We start from the raw sequence: 11,775 nt of genomic DNA on the forward strand, positions 1-11,775 counted from the left end.
TTCCTTTGGGGGTAAAGGACAAATAGCTTTGACAATTAGATGAGTGAGTGAGTTTAGTTTTACGCCGCTCAGCAATGTTACAGATATGTGGCAATGGTCTGTAAATAATCGAGTCTGAACCAGACAATCCAATGATGAGCATCGATCCACGCATCTGGGACACGATGACATCTGTCAACCAAGTGAGCGAGCCTGACCGCCCAATCCTGTTAGTCGCCTTTTCCGACAAGCGAGGGTTACTGAAGATCAATTCTAACCAGGATCTTCGCCGGTCAAACTTGAATGGACTACGGAACATCGGTGATGACAGCAGGTGTTCGCGGAAAGGTAGACATGTCCGTCCCTAGCAATTCGGCCTTGGTGAATGTTCATGAGCGTCATAACCCAACTTCCATGCAACCGTACTAATTTTCTTTTTACGATATGTGCGTAAGATAATGCATTGGGGAATATCAACAAGGTGGTCAGTTTAATTAGTAAAGCAAAAACTCTGGCGGTGAATGTGTGTGCAAATGCCTTAACATCTTATAAATATAACAAACAAATAAATAACAAGTAAATGTCAAGTTTAATTGTATTTGACGATTTCATAATTTTTCATAACAATTCATTTCAAAATTATGTTAGATCTAATATTATATTTCACCATTTCATCAAACGGATATCACAAAACCATTATTGTTTTATGAGCAAAGTTTTAGATAAGGATTCAATTATACATTGTGTAGATTTGAATTATCCCAGCTGAACTACTCGATCGGCAATCAATAAATGAGTTCGTCTTCAACTGAACATCTTCTCAATCGATTGCCATACGTTGTGTGTATTATCAGCGAACAACATATCCAGTGATAGGCACGCGTCTGATATTTACTGACTGTGAAAAGTGATTATGTGTATCATAAACCCGAACATCAGTTAAGAAAGGAATATTGATTTGGATTTTCACACCGCGTCATATGTCACTACAAGAATTGCCTGTATCAGATACGGCCAGATATTATGGGTGACAGGTTCTTTCTTCTATACAGAAGTGTGACAGTTCGGTACAGGACACTTCAATGCTGCCTTGAAAGAGTGGGTGATGTCAATCAAAAGACATTCGACGTCATTTCATCGAGAGATGCGCACCTTAACCAAGACGTGGTATACAAAGTGATATATCCCACTTGGTAAAATTATGGAGTGCAGGTGAGTAACACCTTTATGTCTTGATTTTACTCGAGATGAAAGTAAATAGTAATCAATTAATCTTTAGTTTGTTCCACGTTACAGGCGATTGCGTCATGTGTTGTGAATGATTTGGAATAGACCTGTCAGCACTGTCATGAGCACATGTTTTCTCGTACACAAACATATTCCAACACCAATAAATATCGACACATGTCTGTGCCTTGAAATGGGGCAGTGCAGCGTCTTATCTTACTTTCATGTAAACTACTTTAATTTCATTGGTCAATGACGCTTCACAAGTTTCCGTGTCACCCAACAACATTCGTAACTACTCGTGTCATTCCGGCAAGCAGGATGGCGTCTTCTTGTAGGTCACGGAAAGAGACGAGTAGTTAAGAATGAGGGTGACAACTGAAAAAAATATTAGCCGCTGCAACGGTAACCGCCAAACTCACCACCGCGAAGCCGTATCGATAACACTCAGTGCAGTGTATGAAATAGCGTCTGCCCGTTCGCCCGCTGCTTGCTAGTTACATGGCGAGCTTACAGCTATATTTTATAGCAGGCCCTGTGAGCCAATCCATTTTCCAAGGGTATATATTTTAACCATGTTTCTGACTACTGGTGATATTTTGAAAATAGTTTACAGTTGTGGTAGCTAGACGTCACCTGTATGTATCGTTCCTGATCAATCAAACCGTAACTTCCACAGATCACCCTTTTATCTAACACTAAACATGATTGGTCGAAAGAATGCTTCAGCGATCAAGTCGTTTTTGTTAAATTTGCTGTTGCGCATGTTACTTTTCACAAGGAGAGTTAGAAATCCCTTGTGCTAATTGCGTGAAGAACATGTAGAGACCATTCTTGACAAAGATACTCACCATTCTGACTCGGTCTGCCTATTTCACATGGCAGTGACACTAAATGAATCAACGGGGACCACCAAGCTATACTTTGTAAAATTTGCTTTTGAATATGTTTAAGTTTACCTCAAAATAAATAATTCTTTGGTAAGAGTATTTTAGCACCTTACCTCAGTTTCCTATTTTTAATACAGGGCTGGTTACATGTTCACCGGGCCAGCAACATTTTTCAGTTATCAGCCCAGTGGGCTTCCTAGTATTTTCAGGAGTTTCATGCACTGGTGATTGGAAACAGATGCCATATTTAGCAGTATTCCAATCATTATGCAACATTTCAGCTGCAGGTGGAAATAATGATGACATGATGCAGGTCTCACTCGATTACAACAAACATGAACTACATGAGTTATCTCCCTTGCCACACATCTCGCGTGTCATTTTGCAAGGCGTCAGAGCTCTAATATCGTATTAAGGGCAGCTGCAACATTGCCAAAACCATTGTTTATTAATTGTTTAAGTCAGGTATAATAAGCTGTATTTCTAAGTTTTTGTGTTGGTTGTTCATGATACCTGCATTAAAGATTCATGGCATTAATTGTGTATTGTGATATATGCTGGAACAACAGGTTTGATCAAACATGGAATCATAACAGGGATTTATTTATTTATTTATTTATTTACAGATGTTCCCCTTTGAGGATTTTCCTGTTGTTCACCGGTGCTGGATTTGTGTTGACGACATTATATTCTTTGAATGCGGGTACGTATTTTGCTGTAGTGACCATGCTTTCATTTATACTGGATAAATATTTGATTGATTATAACAGACACGCATTTCAACACTGTGGGTATTTTTTTCAATCGAAACGACCTCTACTACACCACCATTGAGTGAGTTTTACGCCGCGTTCAGTAATGATCCAACTATTTTGTTCAGGTCTGTAAATGATCGATTCTGGACCAAACAAACCAGTGATCAACAACACGAACATCGACCTTCGCAGTTGGGATATACGCCACCACTGACAAACTGGATGTTGAAATTTACGTTCTTACAGAACACATGGAAGAACTAACATGTTTGCGCTGTTCTTTGGCTCAGTTTAAATGTAGTCTGGAATAACGAGTGAACGTGGGGTGGTGGGGTAGCCTTGTGGTTAAAGCGCTCGCTCCTCACGCCGAAGTCCCGGTTTAAATTCTCCAAGGTGTGTGAAGCCCCTTTTCTGGTGTCCCCCGCCGAGATATTGCAGTAATATAGCCTAAAGCGGCGCAAAAGCTAAACTCACTCACTCACTCGCACGTATAAGTAAAAAGCTGGTACAAAATATATACTATATTGGTTTATCAATAATGTACCTAAATATGAAGCCATGTTTGTTCTGAGGAAAGCCAGAGATGATCATAATCTTCGAATATAAATTCCGGAGGAGAGATTACTTTTCAAAAATACATCCTGGAGGAAACATAGAAATTGTATTATCATTATTCTCTAATCTCGACAATTCGTGAACGTTTCATCAACTTGACCACTTAAAGTAATTTCGTTGTACGTTCATTCCGGAACCGTCAAGATCTGGGTTAGAATTGATTTTCAGTAGCCCATGCTTGTCGTAAAAGGAGACTAACGGGATCGGATGGTCCGGCTCATTGACTTTGTTGACACATGTCATTGTATCCCAATTGCATTCATCGATGCTCGAGCTGTTGATCACTGGATTGTCTGTCTACACTCGGTTATTTACAGGCCGCCGCCATACAGACGTAATATTGCTGAGTGCAGCGTTAAACTAAACTCACTCACTCACACACTCAGATGATATCGTCATTTTTCATCTTCTTACTGTGGAAATGAGCTGGAAGGTGTAATAAGATACTTATCGAAAGCTTAAACAGAAACAGAAACAGTTAATTCACATGAACTCTTAGCAATGTTTATTTTTCTTTTTTTAAGAGGATCTTGCGATACATACGCAAATACTTTCTCATATGGTCACGAAGATACCTGGAACGCTAGACACTGTGTCAGAGCAAGCGCCGGATGAAATGAAGATGAGAGAGATGCTACATGTTGGATCTGCCAGATCTCCGTCAGCTGACGTGAACAAAGGGAGGTTACCCATCAATGAAGGTGAGTGAACTGACGGTTAGCGTCTGTGCAAGAAGTGCTTCTGTTGCTGGATGACAATTTACTCAACGGGCCCGACCGCCCGATCCCACCATGCCACGGACAACTCATTCCTGATTGGCTGTATGGTGAAAAAATGTATTACGATGTTATTATCAATATCACTTGACTACTCATTCCTGATTGGCTGTATGGTGAAAAAATGTATTTCGCTGTTATTATCAGTATCACTGGACTACTCATTCCTGATTGGCTGTATGGTGAACAAATGTATTACGATGTTATTATCAATATCACTTGACTACTCATTCCTGATTGGCTGTATGGTGAAAAAATGTATTTCGCTGTTATTATCATTATCACTTGACTACTCATTCCTGATTGGCTGTATGGTGAAAAATGTATTACGATGTTATTATCAATATCACTTGACTACTCATTCCTGATTGGCTGTATGGTGAACAAATGTATTACGATGTTATTATCAATATCACTTGACTACTCATTCCTGATTGGCTGTATGGTGAAAAAATGTATTTCGCTGTTATTATCATTATCACTGGACTCCTCATTCCTGATTGGCTGTATGGTGAAAAAATGTATTACGATGTTATTATCAATATCACTTGACTACTCATTCCTGATTGGCTGTATGGTGAAAAAATGTATTTCGCTGTTATTATCATTATCACTGGACTACTCATTCCTGATTGGCTGTATGGTGAACAAATGCATAACGCTGTTATTATCAATATCACTTGACAACTCATTCCTGATTGGCTGTATGGTGAAAAAATGTATTACACTGTTATTATCAATATCACTTGACTACTCATTCCTGATTGGCTGTATGGTGAAAAAATGTATTACGATGTTATTATCAATATCACTTGACTACTCATTCCTGATTGGCTGTATGGTGAAAAAATGTATTTCGCTGTTATTATCATTATCACTTGACTACTCATTCCTGATTGGCTGTATGGTGAAAAATGTATTACGCTGTTATTATCAATATCACTTGACTACTCATTCCTGATTGGCTGTATGGTGAACAAATGTATTACGATGTTATTATCAATATCACTGGACTACTCATTCCTGATTGGCTGTATGGTGAAAAATGTGTTACGCTGTTATTATCAATATCACTTGGCTACTCATTCCTGATTGGCTGTATGGTGAAAAAATGTATTTCGCTGTTATTATCAGTATCACTTGACTACTCATTCCTGGTTGGCTGTATGGTGAAAAAATGTATTACGATGTTATTATCAATATCACTGGACTACTCATTCCTGATTGGCTGTATGGTGAACAAATGTATTTCGCTGTTATTATCATTATCACTTGACTACTCATTCCTGATTGGCTGTATGGTGAACAAATGTATTACGATGTTATTATCAATATCACTTGACTACTCATTCCTGATTGGCTGTATGGTGAAAAAATGTATTTCGCTGTTATTATCATTATCACTTGACTACTCATTCCTGATTGGCTGCATGGTGAAAAAATGTATTACGCTGTTATTATCATTATCACTGGACTACTCATTCCTGGTTGGCTGTATGGTGAAAAAATGTATTACGCTGTTATTATCGTTATCACTGACTCGGTATTGTTGTCGGTAGTGTTTGTTTGTGGTTAGAGAAGCATTAACTTATCATAGTAGATTAGTATATTCAAATGAATAATATATTCCTCCACAATATAAACGCAAAAACGCTTGTTTTCACCTTCATAACGCAAACTATGTCAATAGAAAACATGGACGTAATGGGGGGCTCTAGTCTGTCTCACTGTCCCTGAGCCTCATTATTTCCTCTACCATCGAAAAGAAGCAAGTGTTCGTTTCCTCGGTTTCTGAAAGTCCCATCTAATTATAGCTCCTTTTCAATTCAAATGTGTTTATTTGTTACTATCAAAATAGTAATACGTTTGTTTAAGGGGGTTGTATTCTTACGTAAACCTTTTTTAAACTTCATCGCCGTTGCCGTGACAACCAATCCTTTGTAGTTCCTATGGCGTCACTCAGTAGATTGTGTCATTATACCAATTGCGGGCATATAAAGAAATGCATGAGGACAAATTTGTCATATTTTGCTCTGGCATTGTATAAGTGGAAGTGACAAATCCCTTCCGCATCTGAAGATTAATACTCAACAGAAAAAATATTTCTAAAAGTATGAATTTGGGGGTAAATATGTATTGCGGCACACTGCGGACGATATATATGAAGTATACCATTAACTGCATCACATGCAAGTATAAACAGTATTATGCCTCCCGGTGTGGTGACGTACATCCAGAGTAGAAGAGAGTGAGTGAGTGAGTGAGTATGGTTTTATGCTGCTTGTAGCTATATTCCAGCAATATCACGGTTCGGACCACCAGAGATGGACTTGACAGAAAGTACCCATGTGGGAAATCTTCGAAGAGACGGGCGAACACTTTAACCACTCGGCTACTCCCTCCTGGAATATTGCGAAAAGCGGCGAAGGAAACAGGCCTTAACGCCGCCTCTTTTTGGTGTATGTGTGCGCGTGCATGCTCGTATGTCTGCGTGTGCGTTTGCTCTTTCCTCTACTTAGAGACACTTTATTCACTTCTGAGGCCACCCATGAAGATCCGGGATAGAACAGGTCTTCAGGAACCCATGCTTACCACAAAAGGCGACTATGCTTGTCGTAAGAGGCGACTACGTGATTGGGTGGTCAGACTCGCTGACTTGGTTAACACGTCATCGGTTCTCAATTGCGCATGTCGATGCTCATGCTGTTGATCACTTGATTGCCTGGTCCGATTATTTCAGCATTATTATTATGATTTCCAGACCGCCGCCATATAGCCAAATATTGCTGAGTGCGGCGTAAAACTAAACTCCCTCTCTCACTCACACACTTGTGAGGCAATACCAAATAACGATTGTTTACATTTCAGATAATGTGATCGAGGATAATGATTTGAGGACGTCCAAAGATTTTCCACCATTGAAAGCATCTTCTCGGACCAACCTTCTCATTGTGACGTACATGCGGAGTGGTTCATCTCTGACCGGGAACATGTTCGAGATGGACCCGAGCGTGTTCTACGTTTTCGAACCCCTGCACGATCTGAAATGGTACAAGTGGGGTGAAAACATAAATATTCAATACCTCATGTCAAGGTCAAAGTAAGTAAAACTATCAGTTCTCTAAACTGTGCCAGTAAGTGCATGACACAAGAAGAGTGAGTGAGAGAGTGAGTGAGTGAGTGAGTTTAGTTTCTTCGTGAAACGATTCGTGGCAATAATGGCGTGCGATGGGGGACCGCGTCTTCTTGTAGGTAGCGGATGGAGGCGAGTAGTTACGAATGAATTACAATGAACCATATTGTTGCAGAGTAGTAAGAAATTCATCTCCCTTCTGTTTCAGTATAATGAGGGAGTCGATATATACCAAAGTTGCCGGCAAGACCATCCGACGCATTTTCCGTTGTGATTTCCCCAAACTTGACATTGCTACGCTGACCCAATATCACATGCAATCGAGTCCCCATACAAAATCCTACCACACCTGCCTACAAAGATACCCTGGAGTCCTTAATATCTTAAAGTGTATGCCAATCCTCTACAACCGCTGCAAGGCGGCTAAAGTGGGAGTCATAAAAACAATCGAATTCCCCATAACTGCAGCCAAGGATCTTGCTACCAAAGACAGAACTCTAAAGGTGCTCCATCTTATTCGCGACCCAAGAGCAACATTATTGTCTCAAGTTTCACACGGCCGCTTCTCTTGGGACGCCATTGAGGAGGAATCGTCAAAGTATTGCAAAAAGGTATTAGAGGACGTCCAGGTGACCAGACAGTGGTATATGGAGTCTCAAACGAGAATAAAAATATTGTTTTACGAAGATTTGTGTCAGAATCCTTCGTCAGAAGTAGAAGAATTATACAAGTTTGTTGGACTGAATTACACAGAAGACACAGAGATTGGGATAAAAAAATTAACCTCAGCAGCAAGCGATAGAACATGTGTAATCTGTACTCAGAGGAAAAGCTCCAAAAAGGCAGCGGAACGATGGCGGGGGAAAATAAGAATAGAATATGTTCGGATTATTGACAGGAATTGCATGAAGCTCTACAGATATGTTGGATACCTTCCGGTGGAAAATCTTGATGTCCTGCGTAATGTATCACATCCTTTACGCATCATCACGCATGTCTAGCAGGACACCAGGTGTTTTGAACGATGTAGGAGGGTTTATAAGAAACCAGCAAAACGGAAGTATCCACAAGACTGTATTATCAGAAGAGATCTTCAACTTTCCATTTTATATCCAGTCATTTTTCGTTAATATCCAGCAAAATATGAACAGCCTCAGAATTTGGTGCCTACATTTTACAACCTTTGGCGATCCTTCCATCGTGCCTTCTCGACAAGTCCGTTAAAATAGCGTATTTGACGCTGTCTCAAAAGTGCTAAAAAATTTGCTCGTCTCAAAGTAGACCCGGGTTTGATTCCCAATAGACGTACACTGTATGAAGCCCATGTCTCGTGTCCCCCGTCATGATATTGCTGGAATATAAAACCACACTTACTCCTTCATCAACAGTGGTTTAAGGCCTGTTAAATTGCCAAAGATGTGGACGGCATTGCCAAAGTTTAATAAACAGCAATGATGTTATGTTTGAATTGTACCATTATGCTTCGGAGTGCAGTGAAGACCTGGGATCCCCGTGCGTGTTCGCATCAATGGCAACTCCACTGTATGTTGGTGTTGCACAATCATATGCAACGATTTCTTATAATCATGGATTGGGTTTTCTCTGTATTCACTTATCGTCTATTTTCCAGTTTCCATCTTTTTAAGCTATACTTTCCATCCTTAATGAATATTCAAAGGTGCAATGTACCTCAAAATTGTTGTAAATGTGCTACATACATAAATACATACATGCCTGAAACTCTAACAAATGTCACAAGACTGTTTGTCGACGACAGTCGTGTTGCAGGAAAGATGTAGACACCACAGAAGTTAGTCTTACCTATTATTTAGCAAACGTGAATGAATGGGCTGACAAATGGTTAGTTGGAAATTGTCCTGAGGTTCCAGACTCGATTTTCAAAATGAACATTTGGAATGTCTACATCAACATAAACACCTCGGTGTCATCTTTTCAAATGATACAAAATGTTCTCATCATGTATCTGCTGTAACAGAAAATGACTCAAAAACCTGTTTCCACATATGGACGCTAAAGTATTGTATATATATATATATCTGATGTCTGGGATAATTGCCCTAACTTTATTTGTGATAAACTTGAAATGTTACAGCCTAAATTCCCTTCAAGACATAGTTTATACATTGAAACTGGATGTTTACCATTGAAAGTTAGACGAACACAAAGGAAACTACAATCTTCACAATTGTTAATATGCAAGCTCCTGATTACTTGACAGATATATTTCCACCTTGTACTGATACCATTTGCGTAAGAGATCAGATTAGGCTATTCCTAAATTTCGCACCTCAAGTCTCCTCAACAAAGTGTACAAATTCATTGTCATTGTTTAAATCAAAGATATCTGAAAAACAAATTGACAAAGTTCCAAAATATTTTCCATTTGGTAAAAGAAAGACGAATATACTACACACATCAAAAGTCTCAAATATCTAAATTGATACTAATGTATGCAGGATTACTGGAGCAAAAAATATGAAAAAAGGTGAATGGAATATAACGATTTCAACGCTTTAGAAGAAAAATAAATACTTTTAATGCAAGATTCATACAGTTCATGTATTCTGTGTACAATGTCTTCACGCATTATCACATAATTTTCATATGCATCATTAATATATTTCTAAGTTGTACTGTGTATATATTACAGTGCAGCTATCTCTTCAGCCTAGTCTCAGATATTATCTCCCTTGATAGTGACCCAGCCATCTATGTTTCAAGACCCGCTTTCAACAGAACCTTTTGTAGGTTTCATAATTTGCTTCATATCCCAGCAACATTGTCATGTGACCTTAAAAAGCACACGTGGTGTTGGGTCCCCATGCTTCAATGTGTGTTGACTCCATGATATCGAGATGTCTCCTCTGACTGTTAAATTAACGTGGCACACAGGGAGACAAATGTGAGTCTTGCAGCTTTATTTCTTGTGCAAATGTAATGTTCAAACGTGTTCATTACTGTTAAACATGGTTTTAGGTGGTATTGTTAATGCATTATATCTACAGTCAAGTAATGATACAAATTGTTTGTTTGTTTGTTTGTTTGTTTGTTTGTTTCCAGTTATCCATTCATGTCACCTGGCTAACGATTAATGTCAACCACACCAACACACAACATATCATTAAACCCTGTGGATGCGTGTTCTTGGTTATTTGTTATTCTTGTGTCTAAATTTGTTTGGAAAAACATACATTCAGTGTGTGAAGCAACACCACTTATCCAACCCAGCCTGGTTCCCTGAGTCTGTTGCGCCTTCATTACGTTCCGACACTGACACTGACCCTGCCGAATGGCGACCTTCACTGCAGGGAGACGAGCCATATATTTACTACAGAAAAATCCGAGGACGGATGGTCAGAAGTTTTTCATAGCATTTTAATCGATACTATATCAAAGTGCACGTCAACAGAACAACAGCCATCGTTATTTAAGAAGTTTCGAGACACGAAAAGCGTCGTTACATGGGCGATATGTGAACAATGACACACCTCCTACTTTCATCACCGACATGTGCTGTGATATTTCGTGTCAGCTCGTTATTGCCACGAAATCGTACACATAAAACACGGATCTGAACGACAACACCGATTGAATATAGTTCAATCTTCATTTGGTGGGAATTTGATGACGCGTTATTCGCTGATGTGGTCCCATTTTCTCCTTTTATGTGTGTTGGTAACAAAATGAACGTCCTGTCATTGTAACTAGAAAATAGTTTTTACATTACTTTACATCAGTAATAATTATTACAACTAGTCTTTTTGCATAGATGATTCATTCAACAATGTTTATATAACAATGTATGTGCTTTCAAATATGGAATAATAGTAGATTAGAAGAATATGGCCTATTTATTATTTGTATTCATTTGGTACATATCATTTCAATATAATACTGGGCTGATCATAGTAATGCAACAGGCATTGATCTTAAAAAGTTTAATAATATTCATGGTATGGCAACATCTGGTTGATGCTACTGGGAGGCTTATTACACATTGGAGCACTATATATAACCATATAGAGCCACAGTTTTGTATATTGTTACGGTTAAAATTTGCCGTGACAAAGGGTGTAAGAGATCCCCTGTGAACCAGCAAAACAGAACAAAGACAAGTCTAAAACATTGAAACACTGTATTATTAAGCAAAGAGAGCACGTTATATAAAGTCAACTTCACAATACCGATTTCAAATACAGTACAAATAACACAAAATCCAAGGCGTTGGGTCACAAAATATATGGCTAACTCACCAAAGTCTTGATATGAATCAAGAATGTAACACAACGAGCCGCCCGGCAGCGGCTATGTAGATCAGGCGTTGACGGATATTGATGATGTATACTCTAGTAAATGTGCCCGTGTCCGTCGACACCACG

The 11,775-nt window shown here is 39.0% G+C and overlaps 1 protein-coding gene across 1 annotated transcript; it reads left to right on the plus strand.

Annotated features, from left to right (window-relative positions):
• Positions 1 to 1,180: 1,180 nt before the first annotated feature.
• LOC137267627 (carbohydrate sulfotransferase 3-like) lies at positions 1,181 to 8,376 on the plus strand. Its single transcript, XM_067802111.1, has 5 exons — positions 1,181 to 1,191; positions 2,723 to 2,799; positions 3,991 to 4,167; positions 7,111 to 7,342; positions 7,584 to 8,376. Exons 1-5 carry the CDS (start codon positions 1,181 to 1,183, stop codon positions 8,374 to 8,376), a joined length of 1,290 nt encoding a protein of 429 aa, XP_067658212.1.
• Positions 8,377 to 11,775: the final 3,399 nt, after the last annotated feature.

This window comes from Haliotis asinina, chromosome 16 (genome assembly GCF_037392515.1).
Source record: "Haliotis asinina isolate JCU_RB_2024 chromosome 16, JCU_Hal_asi_v2, whole genome shotgun sequence".
NCBI lineage: Eukaryota > Metazoa > Mollusca > Gastropoda > Lepetellida > Haliotidae > Haliotis > Haliotis asinina.